We start from the raw sequence: 17,566 nt of genomic DNA, 5'->3' as shown, positions 1-17,566 counted from the left end.
GCCACACACAAACACCTTGGTCACTCTCTAATCCAGTGCCTGTTTTCTAAATTCTTCTTTATAATACTTGTGTAGGATATTATCACATTCGTTCATTTGTTTTTATGTTCATCTTTTTCACTAAAATATGAGCTTTACAAAGGAGGAGCACGCCAGTCTTACTGACCGCATCCCCAGTGCCCGGGCCAGTACCTGCGCATGAGTAACCTGTAAATATTTGTTGAGTAAAGGAATGAACTCATTGAACAAAGAATGAAAACTAGGTTATTGCAAAATGCCCTTAATCATTTTCACTTTTACTTTATCTTATCCCTTAGACTTCCTTTAGGACTGGATTGTAAAAGATTTATTTTCGTTGTAAGAAAGAAATAGTCTCAGTTTCTTTGGGGCCGGGGGTTTCTGCCAGGACGGTAAGAAAACAGCCCAGGAAGTCTTCTCAATAGTCACTCCAGACCTCAGTACCTTCCGTGAAGGAGAAGAGCACAGCAGGCTCGATGCGACTCTTCCAGGACCAGCAGTTCTGGAAACTAGCGATCGCTGGCGTCTCTCCTCAGCAGTCAGAAACCGTTGTTCCCTGCTGACTTCCAGATCTGCCTCCTGCTTTCATGTTCCGTAGGAGCAAATTCGATCATCTTATTTCTCCTCCTCCAGTGAAGGCTGCCCCTTCAGTCCGTCTCCCTTCAGGCTTCTCCTCGGCCTCTCACATGTTCTCACATGTTCGCCTCTTTATTGCAACTTTGGGCTTAGTCACCATCCCTGATCCACTCGGGTGTGGTCAGAAAAACAGAATGATGTGGTTTAAGTGATTATACCTTTTTGTAGAAAGAATGACATGTGGCCACTTGTCCACAGAGTCACAGAACTGCATGTGGACGTGTCAGGCACTGTCAGTTCCATAGAGTGTCAAGTAGAGTATTTATTTATTTTTTTCAAGTGGAGGAGCTTTGAGGTTCTGTCCTGGGAATTCACCAGTGGGGGTTATTGTTTCCTGCTTGGGGACCTCTCAGCCTTTCACCACTCCATGGAGAGTATTTCCTCTTTTTCTCCTGCTCCCCAAGATAACACTGGATACCCAGCAGGGATTCATGATCCCCAAACACATGTCATTTGGTATCAAGTGACCTCTTCTCTGCCACAGCCTCGTGCTCTGAACATTCCACAGAGTGGCTAGCGTGCATCTGGGAGGACTGAACTAGATGTCACTGAAGTGTGGTTCAAGTTTTATTTCTGCCTCCAAACTAGTTCTTTGACTCTTGACAGTTTATTCACCTCTTTAGTTCTTAGTTTGATAGGTAGACAATGAGATGATTGGACTAGGTGTTAATGCTCTTACTTTGAAATTGAGCAGTTGTGATTCTTTTCCTATCCTCAGAGAAGAAGCTGAGGTAGCTCGGTCTGCCTTCCTCCAGCCGGCCCCCTCCCATTTTCTAGAAGTCTGACAAACACATGGCATGTTCTCCTAGAGCTTGGATCTTATTTCAGTGTTTTAGGGAAACATTTTCATTTTTCACTAAAACCTACTTATTTGATAGAAGAGAATGTTAAATTTACATGGATTTTTAAATAACACGGAATTTTATATTTTTATAGACATCGTATAGTTCGTTTATATATGGGAGCCTGTAAGATCCTTTTTATAAATGGAAACAAAACTTCCGAAGGCAGCATGATACCTCTCACCCTTGATCACTGACTCTCCAGCAGGTGGCGCCAAAGAGCGCTTAGTCAGCGTTCATAAATTTGGAGGAGGGCGTCTCTGCCTGATCCTTGTTTTTATATGAGCAATGACAGTGTTATTTTCTTCATTTGACTCATCATCATTTTTAAAAGTAAAATAGCCTTCTCTGGGTGAAAATTTTAGAAATAATTGATGGAGGAGTGTTTCCTCTGTGAACAATTAGTTCTTTTAGACCTGTTTGTTTTTCCACCAAATTGTCTGCTTCTGTTGTAACAGATGGTTTTCATTATAAGGCTCCTTTTGCTTCTCCGTGAAGACCAACAAATGAATGAGAGAGCATTGCTTAGTTGGAGAGAGCCCTAGAAGATAAGGTGGGCAGGGCAAGGCCAACATCCAGCATCCCAGACCCCTTGACTTGCCAGCTGCTTGGTCTGCTCAGCCTGGCCATCAGACCTGATGGTTAGATCGTTAACTTGTATCACAAAGAGCCCAATGTTAATTTAAGGAGGATTTCGTTGGCACAGTGCCAGGCAGCACTTATTTCCTGTAGTTTTCTCCGAAGCTAGTGTGGATGTCGTGTGGATGTCGGTCACGACACCTTGCTCTTGGACTCACTCACAAGCATGCGATCCCCAAACCTGGTTAGGATTTGCAAACCTCACCTGGAAACTTGTAGAAAAAAAAATATATATATTTCAGGCTCCTACAAAAGACTTACCAAAAAATTACCTGAAATTTTTATTGATGGGCATATTTCGAAAAAGTTCCCACTGGACGAGAGCTCACACCCGATTCTGTCGCTGTCTTCGAGTTCACCGGTCCGTCCAGCAGACTAGAGGCTCGGCGCGGGCAGGAAGCATGCCCTGGCTCTGTGTTCGAAGCATCAGGCCCAGCACTTAGGGAGTGCTCGAGATATTTAGGGGCTGAGTGAATATGTTACGCTTGAGATCAGTTTCCCAGGATAAACCAACTACATCTTTTGAAATCTCGTGAAACTAGCAAGCTTAATTTTTTGATATGGCCAGGTTTAAATTTTAAATTAGACCTCAGCGATGAAAGGCCAGCACGTTACTGGCAGCCCATTTATCTCGTGCACAACACTCTCCTCTAATTTGTTGCCCTAACGAAGCGCATCACTCAGGGCAGTAAAGTCAGCATCGTGCGTAGATACCAATCTATCTGATGGCAGTGGCTCTTCTTTGAAGCCGCGGTGGTTGATACTGGTCCAGTGGGCTAGGTTCATTGAAGTTTGTGGGTTTATGTGAAAATTGTCAGTGAAATAGTTTATATCTGGCAGGCACTGGCAGGCACTGGCAGTTCCATAGAGTTCCACAGGCACTTTCTAATAGGATTCTCCCTGGAATTAACTTTTCTTTTTTTTAAAGCACATCTTAAAATTTCTTGGCCTATGTCACTCTTAGTGGCATCGAATTCGGATTTGAAAGGAAATCTTGCTTCCAATTTCATTTTTAAAAATACTTTTGTATTGTTTTGGGAAACTCTGATGTTCCACAGAATGACATCGGCTTCGGCTTTATTTAACCAGAACCCTGTGACTATTACTACAGTATAATCGTCATTTTAATATTGCTGATTCTTCCGTTTGTTAATTCTTCATGCCTAAGACCGACTTGGAGACCTTGTCTGATTTAAGACTAAGCATAATTACTAGTGTGAACAGAAGTTAAAGGGAAAATTGTTCACAAGTTGTATCTTAAAGATATAGTTAGCTGTACAGCAAAGCTTTTATTATAGAGAATTTAACAAGCTGAAATAACTAGACATTTGGCAGAAGATCTAATTTTGCCTTGGCCATTTTAATAATATTCCCTTAGAGAAAGATAATTGATTACATGAAGTTTTGTGGACTTCCAAGATTGCTTAACTGTAATGTTGGAACTACATATGATTATCCTGAATTTAATATCTGAAGATAGTTGCAGTATACATTTTTAGATTTTGATGAGCAACCCTGCAAATGTACCAACACATCCATTGTAAATGCAATTCCGAAACAAAGTAAAAAGCTGTTGGATCTGTGTTTACCCAAGAGAAAGAAGCAGCTTTCTGCAATGAGTTGTGAGTAGATACTATAATGGAATTTATATTTTTTAAATCAGTTTTTAGAATAACTTTTGGCCATTTCTGATTGGTCAGTGTTAGTGAGGGAGATTGCCATTCTGCTTTTGTGATTGTATACTGTTTTGCATCTCAGAATTCCTTAAAGCATGGATAACAAAGGAAAATATGCATAGTTTTTTTTTTTTTAAGGAACTAGGGATTTTAAGCCTGAATAGATTTTGAAAGGCTAATTTATAAGAAAGGAGATTTGCCTTCTTCAGCATAAATCCAAATAGAAGGAGGCGGGACAATGGAGAGAAGTTACAGAGAGAGTGATTTTGAGTAAGTTTCAGATATAGCTTGTTCACAAACTATGCAGCCATGACTGAGTTGTCATAGGGATGACTAGTGAATGTTCTGTCCTGGACAGTTTTGAACAGCAGTTAAAACCCTGTTGGGGATATTTTACAAGGGGAGACAAAAACATACACTAAATCAACACAAAATGGCTATTCGAAATAGGAGCATCTGTAAACCTAATTTCTCCTTCATTCTTGATCTTATTTATGAGGTGCGATGCCTGCTGTGGCAGTAGGTTGTCTTAACACGTATGTCGATGGTCGAGTACCGACACAAAACTTAACCCACTTCTCTTCTTATTTTAATTGCATTTTTGTCTATAGTTAATCTGATCGTATTCACCTTCTTAGCAAAGTTACTGCGTCTTTTTTAATCAAAGAAAGGACTATAAAGGGGCCTTTTGGAAAACAAGCATTCACCGCATTGGTGCTGTACGCAGGCATCAGAGGCAAGGGGCAGAGTGTCCGAATCCGTCAAGTCTCTGTGCCCTTGCTTTCTTCCTTTCATCCTTTGACCTCTGTAGCCCTGACAACAGATCATCCTGAAATGGGAAGTGCTGACCAATCACAAATAGCTGTACAGAATTGCCTAACTTAGGTATTGAAAAAAAAAAAAAAAAAAAAGAATTCCATTATGTTATAAACGCATACCTCATCCCACAAAGTAAAGCATAGAGTCAAGTACATGCTGTAATTTGTAAGTCACTTGTGCCTGAATTCAGGCAATGTCTTTTTGGTTACGACCTGGCCTCAACCATCGTTCTTGGAAAAGGTCACATGATTTTTCCGTTAGGAATGAAGTTAGCGACATACACTATGCTCGTATGCTGCTGGATCACCTTCCCAAACGAAGCTCATAACCAAGAAGAAAGTAATAGCAGAAAAGTTCGAGTAAATGAAAAAATTAGAAATAGGCAAAACTATAAAAACCAAGTCCATCATTCTGAAGACTACTTATTCCTAAGTAAGTCCTAAGACTAATTAGGTCTCACTTTTGACTAAAGTATATTTATGTACTATTTTCAATTTAAAGGTTATGGTTTTACTGGGCCGTGAGTTATGGGCATTCCAGTTCATCCAAAAAGACAAAGAAGGCAACTTTGCTTCATACCTTACAGCCTTTTTAGATAGCCTGGGAATTCTATCTTCTAATCTCTAATCTAGAGTTAGTAGGTGGAATGTCACTGAACTTAATGTTTTCTCCTAAGTGCTCTATGCATTTTCAGTCATTTCTTGTTGAGTATGACTAACTCGGGCGTGTTAGCAATGAAAAAAAACCGTGCTGTTTCCGACCATTTGTCACATGGCACTGCTTTTTTGTCCTGCAGTTGTCCTGAGACAACTGCAGTGAAGGCCAGGGCCCTTCTGAGCACTCGACTGGCCCTATTATTCGAGGCCACAGCAGCGATTTCAGGTTTAAAAACTCTTCGTTTTTTGCCTTCAGTCTTCGTTTTAAAAATTGGCATAAAAACAGAATTATCAAGGGAGCTGACTGAATGAACTACTTTTCTTGCTCTAGAAATACTTAGTAAAACTGAGGCCAACCCTGCCCCCACCCCCCAAGGAGTGACTGTCATGGAAACCACACTCCCATCTAAGAAATTCTACGTTAGCCTGCATCCTCTTCCATGTATCGAACTTCTAAATCAACTGTTATATGCACAGGATATTTAGATATCGTTTTAAGTTAACAATAAGAACCTCACAGAAAGTGTAAAGTAAGCTCTTTCTCTACCTAAGGCATTCGCAGTGCGCCAAGAGCAGGTCTGACAGACACTTCACTGAGGAGAGTTCTCCTGTCCAGTGTTGTTTTTGGGAAGGACAACAAAGCCTGCTGTTTGTGTAAGGGCTCCACCTTATAACATCTGGTAGGGAAACACTCCAGGAAAGATGTGGGATTAGAGCCATCGCCCCACGGGTCCTGTGGCACAAGAACTGAGGTGAAGGGGTGGCGTGGCAACTCCTAACACGCCTCGGCGGTTGCAGCAGCCGAATTGGGGCGAAGGGCGCAGTGTATTTTTTAGCCCTTCTGCCATCTGATTGACTGGATTGATAAGAAGGTGTTAACTGAAATTTTTCAGTTCTGTGTAACGTACAAAACTTGTTTTCTCCCCTCTGGGGAGCTCTCGAAAACGATCTTTGAGGACTTTATTATACCGTTTGCCGGAGCATTTCCTGTGGTTACTGGGTCTTTTTTAGGTAGCCTGGACATTTAGAACTCGGCGACATCCTCCTTTCTGTATTTTGTGCAGGATTTTCAGCCAGTTATGCGTCACCAGGGGCACTTATTAGAATAAGAAGTCTTGAAGTGTAATTAGCAATGACTTGAGTTCCTGAAGGAGCGGTAAATATCATGTTTATGGGTGATCTCTCTTATAGGAGGGAACAGTTTCACCTCCAAATGAAAAGGTGACCGTGGGGTTGTCCATTTGTGGCATTATTGGTGCAATTAGGCCCATGGCCCACGTGCAACTGAAGCTACTGCTCTCAAAAATGAAATATTAAACGAAGGCCTTTGTCGCAACTTCAAAGAAATACAAAGAAAAGGAGACGGATCTGTATTTCAAGTATTGTTGCTGCTATTGGCTTAGACATGTTCCCTTTATTGGGTCTGTTTTGCAAGCCTAAATTTGAGCCTGAAGAATTTCTCCGTATAAATGTCTTAAGTATTGCAGTGGCACATCCATCACATATTTGCTTTTGAATTACAAAGATAACCTTAAGATATGAGCCTTATACCGGGCAATGTGATACATACACAGAAAGGGTGAGCCGCCTTAGTGATGAAATCAGCCAATGCCCAAGAGGAAAGTAATAGGCAGAAAGGATAGAGTTGATGAAAAAATTGATTCTTTTCCATTAAACTGTACGTGATGTGTTTTTTATGAAGCAAGCATCAGCTGAAAGAGAAATATTTTTTCAACTAAAAATAGCTGGATGGTGAGGGAGAGGAAAAGCATATGAGGTTTCAGGGGAAACATATGTGTCTCGTTGCGTTACCATCTCAAATTATGAGAAGGGTGAATGGCATTCTGTTGTAGTGACTTCAAATGTTTACTTGGTTAAAACTTTTTAATGTTAACAATGGCTCTTTTGTTTTAAGTACACTTGGACTTGACACTTCATTATTTTCTCAGTTCTAAAAGTTGTGTTCCTTATTTCCAGGTTTACCAAAGATGCAGGTCATTAGGAACTATACTGGGACACCACCCCCGGGTCTTCATGAAGGACCCCCGTTACACATCCAGGCAGGGGACACAGTTGAACTTCTGAGAGGAGACGCACACAGTCTGTTTTGGCAGGTACTATCTAAATTACAGTTTTGTAGATTTAATGAATGACCTATTACCGCTTAAAGAATAAAACTCTTTTCTTTAGAGACCGATTGCATGCTTTCAGCTTCAGAAATTTTACACGACGCGGGAAAAGATACTTTTTATAGCCTTCCTTATTTTACCAATGCGAAAGTGGCAATGAGTATGTCAGTGCTGTGAATCATAATTACCATTTTTATTAAAAATTCATAATTTGGGAGAGCACTTTTTTCCAAACCTAGGACCTGTAGATATGATCTGATTTGCATGGCTTTAATGTATTAACAGTTTACTTAGGGGGAACTACCTAATTAGCTTGACCGGTGGCCATTTCTGGCCATATTTGATTTGCCCCTACCCACAGTATTGCCTGAAGTTCCCAGCGGTTCTCTGGTGTTAGTCATGAAATACATGAAATGTGAAAAGTAAGTGAGCATGTCGATGCTGGCTGGTGATGAAATCTCTCTTGTCCAGTAAGCCTGTGTTTGGTTCAAGGATTTTGTTAAATGAGGCGAATATGGCATAATGTGAAGATTTGATAAAGCTGGATGGCGGAATATTGCTATTCATTAAATTAGTCTCTTTTTCATGTACATGAAATATTTTTCAACAGAATTAAAAAGTTTGTTCAAAATCTGTAGCACATGAGTGGAATTTGGTTAGGGTTAGAGAGGTAGCAGAGAAGGACTGCTGGATAATAATCCATGTGTAAACAATGCCTGCTTTATTTGCTTACGACTGTTTTATTGTCTGTCATCTTGTTGCCGAAGAATGCTCCTAGACTGAACATTTATCTTCAATCATATTGCAATTGCTGTAGCCAATGACTTTTCCAGAACTCCACCTATTCCTCTCATGTCATGTCTCAGCCTTCCCCACAAAAGTGAGAATGACAGACTTAAAGCCTGCTCACTCTTTGGTCCACTCTTGCCTCTCCCGACCCATACCTGCATTTGTACCCATAAGACACGTCTTATTTGAGATTTATCTTTCTTCTTGGATTTTCCATGCCATATTTCATCAGCTGGCTCTTGACCCTTGCATATACCCACACACATACACTCAAGCTCCTCCCAGCTTAGAACACGTGTAACCCAGCCTTTTGTCTGATTACGTCAACCTTCCACTCCTTCACTCCCTCTGATCCTCTCCCTCTCCCATTCCCAAAGCCGAGCTTCTCGAGAGAGCGTTCTCCACTCTGCCCCTCCTTCCTCACGCTGTGTTCACGATGCGGTCCCCTGCAGAAACTGTTCCTACCGGGAGCACTGGCACCATTTTTTAAAAAAACAGTTTTTTTAACAGCTGTGCATATGTAATGTATGCAGCTTGATGAGGTTGAAGATAAGAATACATCCTCGAAACCATCACCATAATTTTTGCCATAAACATATCCATCACTTTAAAAAATTTCTTCCCATCTTTTCTGTTTGTATGTGTGACAAGAAAGCTTACCATCTTAGCAAATTTTTAAATATATAATACAGTATTAGTAACTATAGACTCTATGATATACAGTAGGTCTCTAGGACTTATTCATCTTACATAGCTGAAACTTGGTACCCTTTAACTAATCCCTCTTCCTCCAGCTCCTGGCAACCACCATTCTGTTCTCTGTTTCTATGAGTTGGACTATTTTAGATACCTCATATAAGAGTCAAGACATACAAGCAACCTAAATGTCTTACCAATGGACAAATGGATAAAGTAAATGTGGTGTATACATACCATTAAATATTATTCAGACTTACAAAAGAAAGAACCATGGAAGAAATTGGAGGACATTATGCTAAGTGAAATAAGTTCTTTCTTTTTATTGCTGATTATCCCATGTAGGGATATAGCACAGTTTATTAGCCTGTTGATGGACTTTCAGGTTATTAGCAGTTTTTGGCTATTAGAAGTAAAACTTCTATGCACATTCAAGTATAAGTCTTCGTATGGACATATGCTTTCGTGGTTTTTTTTGGTAAATACTGACAGGGGAAGGTGGATCATATGTAGACGTATGTTTAACTTTCTGAGAGACTACCAAACCATTTTTCTAAGTGATTTGACTTTGGCTGTGTATGACAGTTCTGGCCGCTCCATATCCTCGCCAACACTGGGGTATGGTCAGCCTTTTAAATTTTACCTGTTCTAACGAGGGTATAGTGCGATATCATAGTTTTAATTTGCATTTCCCTAATGACTGATTGACATTGAGCATCTTTTCAGGTGATTATTTACCATACCTATGTCATTGTTGATAAAGTGCTTGTTCAGATATTGTTTCAAATTCTTTTAATGAGTTATATGTTTTTTTATGACTGAGTTTTGATAGTACTTTATATATTTTACGTACATGTCCTTAACAAAATACATTATTTCCATATATTTTACCTTAGGCTGTGGCTTGCCTTTTTATTATCTTAACAGTGTTATATGTAAAGGAAAAGTTTTTACTTTTGATGTAGTTCAATTTGTTACTTTGTTCCTTGACGGATCATGCTACAGGCATTGTGTCTAAGAAAACTTTACCTACCTCCAGGTTACAAAGATGTTCTCCCGTATTTTCTTTCTTCTGTATTTTCTTCTAGAAGTTTTATAGTTTTAGGTTTTACACTTAAATTTATGATCCATTTTGAGTTATTTTTATATATGGTAAGAATAATGTTCTTTTTTTTTTTTTTTTTTGCATATGGATAGCCATGTGTTCCAGCACCATTTATTGAAAAGATAATCATTTCTCCACTGGATTCCCTTTGCACTGTGTATAAAATCATTTGTTCTTACGTGTGTAGCTCTGTTTCTGGACTCTATTCTGTTCCGCTTATCTCTTTCTCCATCTTTATACTAATACAGTTTTGATTGTTGCAGCCAATATCTTGAAATCAGTGTTTAGTTTTCCAAACTTTTTTCTTTTTCCAAAGATATTTTGGATATTTACATTTTATATGAATTTTAGAATCATCTTGACAATTGCACTAATCAAAGCTTGCTGGGATTTTGATTGAGATTGTGTTGAATTGTAGATCAATATGGGACACTTGACATCTTAACAATATTGAGCCTTCTGAACACTGAACATGGTATACCTCTCATTAAATTTCTCAGCAATGTTCTGCAGTTTTCAGATTAAGGACATATTTATCTACAATTTCACATTGCATTTGATAATGAGTATAAATGATAGTTTTAAAATTTTTTTAATTTAATATTTTCAATATCTAGTGTTCATTACTAAATATATAGAAATACAATTGATTTTTGTAAATTGATCTTTTATCCTGCAACTTTGTTAAACTAACACTTTCTAGTAGCTTTTAAAAATAGATTCCAGCAGATTTTTTAACATAGACAATCATATTGTCAATGAATAAACAGTTTTACTTCTTCCTTTGCAACTGGAATGCCTTCATGTCTTTTGCTTACTGTGTGGCAAAAGCTAGAAACTCTAGTAAAATGTTGAAAAGAAGTGGTATAAGAGTACATTCTTGCTTTATTCCTGATCTTAGGGGGAAATCCTTTCCTGTTAGGGATGATGTTATCTGTAGTTTTTCATAAAGCTTTTTACCATGTTGAGGACATTCTCTTCTAATTCTAGCTTGCTGAGCATTTTTATCAGTAATGCATGTTGGAGTTTGTCAAAATCCTCTTTCTCTACCCATTGAAATGATTTCATCATTTTTCTTTTTTAGTTTGTTCATATGGTAAGTTCTTGATTTTCAGATGTCAAACAAATCTTTATTTCCTGAGATAAATCCCAACTGGTAATGATATATTGTCCTTTTTGTATATTGTCATTTTAAATTTCTTGTAATGTCTTTTTCTGGGTTTGGTAAGAGTTTAATGCTCAAAGAATGAGAACTATTGGGAACTCTCCCCTTCTCTTAAAATTTCCGAACGAGTTTCTATAGAATCAGCACTTTTTTTTCTTGACGTTTTTTGTAGAATTTACCAAGGAAGCTATCTGGGCCTGGAGTTTCATTTATAGGAAGATTTTTTAAAATTACAAATTCAACTTCCTTAATAGATATGCAGCTATCCAGTTTATCTATTTCTTTTTGAGTGAGTTTTGGTAGTTGTGTAGTGGTGTCATCTCTCACCTCTCTTATTTCTGATATTAGTAAATGAATGGTTTCTCTTTTAATTAATTAATTAATTTTTAATTGAAAAATGATTTAAATTTTTCCCCTATCTCCCCCTTCCCTCGCTTTGTTTTCTTTATCAGTCTGCTTAGACATTTATCAATTTTATTGATCTTTTCAAAGAACCAACTTTTGGTTTCATTGGTTCTCTACTGTTTTACTGTTTCTTATTTATTGATTTCTGAGCTGGTCTGGTTATTACTTCCTTCTCCTTATTTTGGGTTTAATTTGCTCTTATTTTTCTAGTTTCTTAAGGTAGAGTATTTGCTTACTGATTTGAGAACTTTATGTTTCTAGTATAGGCATTTAGCATTATAAATTTCTAAGTACTACTTTTATTGCCTCGCAAAATTTTGGTATGTTGTATTTTCATTTTTGGCCAGTTCAAAATACTTTCTAATTTTTCTTTCATTTTTTTATGGGTTATTTAGAAGTATATTATGTAGTTTCCAAATATTTAGGAATTTCCCAGATATATTTCTGTTTTTATTTTCTAATTTAATTCCACATTGTAAAGGACAATGCTTTTTTTGACTTGAATCATTTTAAATTTATTAAGAATTGTTTTATGAACCAGATTATGATCTATGTTGATAAATGTTCTGTGTGCACTTGAAAAAAAAATGTATATTCTACTTTTGGTTAGGGGGTGGGACGTTCTGCAAATGCCAATTGAGTCAAAGTAATTGATAGGTTGTTCACGTGTTCTATATCCGTATTGATTGAGGACGTAACCCATCTAATCCGTCCACTGTCCTACTCTCAAGTCTGAAATATTTGTGTGTTCTCTGTTCCTTCCGCGCTCTCACCCCTCTTCACATCTCTTTAGACATCATCAAATGTTTTTCATTTTACCTTCTAAACCACTCTCAATGCATTTCTTCTTTCGCATCTCTGCCGTCACTGTGTAGTTTCTGCTCTAATCAACGGTTGCTTGACGTCTGATCTCTTTACCTCCAGAATTTGTCTCCCCCAGTTATCCTCTAGACCACTGCCAAGTTCAGATGCAATTTCCTAATCTTTTGTCAAATTCTTTCCATATCTTCCTTCCGACCAGACAGAATTCACATTTCTTAGCCTGAATGGAGGCATCGTGAAGCAGAGGCTTCGTGTTGCAGTTCCTGCCTACTCCTCTGACTTCATCTCTCACACTTTCCCACTGTGTGCTCTTCATCACTCCCATGTACCCCCCACCCGCTACTACATCATCTGACCTGATGCCTCTCTATGAAGCCTTTCCTGTTCCTGTCCTATCTACCTTCTTACTCCTAGCCCTATTCCTGGGCAGAATTGAACAGAATTCCCTCTTATTTCTTCCTTTCTTTTAATAATGATGACAATAATAGCTCCAATGACTAATACTTATTATATACTTGCTATGTACAAGGTAGAGTTCTAAGCATACTTTACATATATTGACACATATAGTACTAATGACAATCCTATAAAATAATACTATGATTATCCCCATTTTGTAGATGAGTGAACTGAGGCACTACAAGGGCAAGTAACCTTTTGGTGTGCCTTGTAATTTTTTTCCTGATAGCTGGACATGATATACTGGGGAGAAGGAACCACTGTACATCAGCCTTTAGTGGTGGGGTGGTGAGGTATGGGGGTGGGGTATGAAGCGCTCTGTAGTCGCTCTGTAGTCCTATGATTAGGTGTCAGACTCTTAACGGGCCTATGCCTCTGGCCAATGCACTTCACAAGCATTTCTCAGGTTTTTTGTCTCCCTCCTAAGGTGGCACCACATGGCTGGGGCGGGCTGGAGTTGAATTCTCTTCTCCAGGTTAGTTAGCTCTGATAATACCCCAGGCTCTGGTTAACTAGTTTCCTCTGAAGGAGGCCTCATTAGAGACAGAGTGTTTTGCCCCTCCATCTGCCAGAAGCCAGAGGGGCCTCTTCTCCTATTTTTACCATGGGAATCCGACCAAGCTCCTGACGGTGAACCTCACGGTTCAGGTTTTCCTGCCCCAGCACTGACGCTGGATCTTGGAGCGGTTTCTGCTGGGGAGCCTCTGCTCTGACTCCTCGGATTTACCTGTCTCTTCAGTCTTGGGGGGTGAGGTTTGTACTGTGTTCTCCTCTCTCATATGCATCTAAGAAGAGTTGTCGATTTTTCAGTCTGTTCAGCTTTTGACTTGTTAGGATGGGGTGAGGACTTCCAAGCTTCTTATGTGTGGAACCGGAAGCCACAGGATTTTTTTTTTTTTTTACTAAATTGTACTACCTTCAATTCTTTTTAGACAATAGGAAATAAATTATTTGTCATTTCCTTTCAGCAGACTTAGAAACAGGAAGCTTTTCTAATATGGTGGTATAATGGTTTTGGAAACTCTCAGGAGATATGAGAACTATTCGATGCCAAAATATGTGTATATGTCTGTTGAGGGGAGGATATGTGATAGGAACAAGTGAAGCTAATGTCTGCAATAGAGAAAAACAATTAGCACATTTATCTCAGATCAGCAAGTATGTACTGAGTGTCAGCTCTGTCCTCACTGCTCAGGCACCCCTCACACGTCAATTATTAGCTGGTTTTGGTAATGTCCAAAAGTTGGTTTGACATTAGGTCTCCTGTCTTTATAATGAGCATTCATGCTTGTCAGCTAGTGAAATGTTTGCATTTTCAAAGATATGTTAAAAAGTTCATCTAGTATATCTGGCAAAGATGTAGCATGGGTCAGGATTCTCTTATGGGTACCCCTAAGCCAGTCAAAGGACTTTTGCTAACAGGTACTAGCTTTATTGAAAGGAGTAGTGACAGAGCGAGAAAACCCAGATTCAAGTCAGGCATGTGTAGTCAAATAGCTATATGGCCTGGGTGAACTCACTGCATCACTAGGTGGCTTAATGCAGTGCTCACAACTCTGGGTGAATCTTGTAGGCTTTGTAAAAATGACAACACATGACCCCAGTTACAGAGATTAGGACACAGCTGGTTTGAGATGAGCCCGGGCATGAGTATTTTGTATATAATCTCAGATAATTGGAATGTGAGCCACTGACTAGATGATCAAATTGGTAAGATTCCTTGGTTTTTATGGCATTATCCTCAGCTCACTATTTGGTCATTGAAAACAAACCCTTTATTAAGCATAGCTACATAATATGGTATCACAATGAATGCAACATACTTGCCACATCCTTCATACTGAACTTGATATAATTATTTTCTTTGATTCAAAAGGCACTTCAGATCTTGTGATGTTACAAGGCTCTCATGATAAAGTCAATTTTTGTTTGATGGACTAAACATAAAAAGTAATGTAGGAAACTGGACTGAATTTGTATCTACTCATTGGCATGATCGAGAATGATGAACTCTTTCCTCCTGTGTAAAGAACTGTGGCTGGTTTGATCCTTTGGAGTCATGTGAATCTGTAGGTGTGCTTATGGTGGATCTATGTACATAATTTGAAGAATTTCATGTTCAAAAGAAGACAAGTGATTTAAAGTGCATCCTAAAATGTGTGACTCCTGCGTAGGGGATTTTTTTTAACTGCTTTTGAGAGGATAGTTTTTAAGCACTTCTCGTGGTCCTTACCCAATTGATTTGGTCTCACTTGAGATTTTACATAATTAGCACTAGGAAAGTAAGTTAAGTGTTTTTCTTTTCTTGAGCTAGAATTCAGTAAGTTGTAGTTCATTTTGCTGTGTTAGTTGCTGACTCTGCTATCTGCTAGCAGCATAATCTTAAATAGATTATTCACTCTGTGGGTCTCAGTTTTATCATCTGTAAAATGCATGCAGAATAAAATAATATGTGATCACTACTGCATACAGAATAAACTAAATAATACGTGAAAGAGTTCTAGCGCAGTGCTCATTAAACAGGAGCTCTTATTTAGTCATCTATTCATTGATTCATCCAAATACTAATTAAGTGCCTTCTACATGTCTGGCTTTGTGTTTCATACTGGGAGGACCACAAATAAGACAACTGTTTTCTAGCCTCATGGCCTTAATGATCTAAGGAATCATCAAAGTTCAGGAGAGGTGATGCGGCTAGTTTCCATTTTAAGTTTCTTATTAAGAGTTTTTGTAAAGTACGTCGTTACAAATATGTCTAGAGTTAAACCGGTGGATAAAAATCTAGAATAGTTATTGGGGTGTTACAATGGCTTTGCATTTGAATTTCAAAAATGCCTTTTGTACTAGCTAAATGCTTTGGCTTATTTGGAAATTTTCAAGAAATGATCCTTTCTAAACTAAACTGTTTTCTCCTCTGTATTTTTCAAGTGAGACACTTCACGTATTAGTGTAGAAAGTCAGATTTTGTTGTAGACTGTCATGTTTTCTACATACTCTGTGTCCAGAGAATACAAATTATCCTCTACTATCTGTCAGGAACTTTCTTTCTTTGAATAGCTATTAGTCTAGTCTGCATTATTATTATAACAACAGTAATTTCTAATGCTATTGAAATGAGTGGGCTATCTGCATTTTTATAACTTCTTTCAAACAATGAGTTACCAATTGAGCTGTAGAAATGTACTCTGTTCAATCTTTGCATTGACGAGATTTATTTGGCAGCTTTTTCTTTTCTTCTTTGTTCTCTTCTTTTTCCTTTCTCTTTCCTTGTAAGTTTTATAAAATTGTCGCCAAGTGAAATGAATATAAAATAGGAAATTGATCATTTCGCGTAGTTTCCTAGTGCAGGTGTAAGGCACAGATTTTGCTGAGTGTAACAACGTATAGAACAATTCCAATTGTGTCATTGGACTGATGATAACCTGTTGCTTTTAAGTCATTGTTAAAATATGTGATTGTAAGGACTTAGTAACTGAGGAGAACATACGTCATGCTGGAAGAGATCGTTCATATTAGAAACTTTATTTTCTCAGAAAAGATACAACTTATGGCTATCAGAGAGGGAGAGAGGACAAGAGACACAGCAAATGTAAAATCATGCCGTGACATCTGTGGTCTCTATAGAGTGCTTTATATATTTTTCCTTCTTAGACTAAAGCTCGTGAAACAGTGCAGATTCTGTGTCCTATATCACAGGATTTTATTTGCTCCAATGTCATTTATGAATACCCAAATATTCCACAGGGAGAATTTTGTGAGTTAATTGGAACCAAAAGGCAATTATAAGCAGTAGAACTGTAATCAGTGTGCCAAAAATATATATTTTTACCCACAGTGAAAGTTAAATAACCTAGAAAATAGTTGTGATACTTCACACTTACAGATCATGCATCTACATGATCTTTATTCTAAGAAGTGAAAATGTTTTTACACACGTTCTGATTAATTCACAGAAATCTCCATAAAGAGGGTACATTAGAACTGTGGTTTTAAAGGGCCAAATTATTTATCCATCTATAGGCTGGCATTTGCAGAATTAAAACCAGGCTCTCTTCCAGATTTCTGGTCTCCAGAGTCATTTATAATTTTTTAGTACCTAAGGAAAGCACACCTTTCAAGGCAGTTTAGTTCTGTTCTGATAGAATAATCAGGAAACAAAACACTGCATTATGTAGACGTTTTTGCTTAAAATCTTTTTTAAGACTCTTTGCCTCATAGGAAAGGATAAAAAGTCAGAAAATAAGTTGGGTTCAGGGAGATTCTCAGGAGGCGGGAAGCATAGCTACTCACGTGGAATCCTGAGGCAAGGAGCGTGGGGGAGGAGTGGCTCTCGACTGGGTGTGGGCCACCAGGTGCTCACCTCCTCTTCACCACGTTCTTCCCCTCAAGACACAGTTGTTCCTTGTCTTAGTTAACCTTGTCAAGACTTTTTACTTCCTACATGACTGCTATATTTAGTGTTCAAGCAAACAACAATCCAGGGATTTTTTTTTTTTTAACAGATGTATTTTCCTCATTTTAACCTGGAGAAAAAGTGAGAGGTTCAACTGGGGGAATCTTTTTCATCGGTGACATGTTTTCTCAAACCTTAAGTCATTGACATATATTTTACCTTCTGCCTGAAATTTCTCTCCTACCCCCATTCTCTTAGCTAAATCTTTTTTTTTTTTTTTTTTACTGTCAAGGCTCAATCTGGGGTTGCTTTCTCTG

General features: G+C 38.3%; 1 protein-coding gene across 2 annotated transcripts in view; it reads left to right on the top strand.

Moving 5' to 3' along the window:
- VAV3 (vav guanine nucleotide exchange factor 3) overlaps positions 1 to 17,566 on the top strand; it is a 310,644-nt gene that overhangs the window by 249,490 nt on the left and 43,588 nt on the right. For both annotated transcript variants that reach the window (XM_039841025.1, XM_039841026.1), the window contains one exon: positions 7,264 to 7,400. In XM_039841025.1, coding sequence (XP_039696959.1) covers positions 7,264 to 7,400 — 137 coding nt within the window. The remainder of the gene's footprint in view (positions 1 to 7,263; positions 7,401 to 17,566) is intronic.

Source organism: Pteropus medius, unplaced genomic scaffold, assembly GCF_902729225.1.
Source record: "Pteropus medius unplaced genomic scaffold, Ma_sr-lr_union100, whole genome shotgun sequence".
In the NCBI taxonomy this organism is placed as follows: Eukaryota; Metazoa; Chordata; class Mammalia; order Chiroptera; family Pteropodidae; genus Pteropus; species Pteropus medius.
This window is presented reverse-complemented; position numbering and strand designations above follow the sequence as displayed.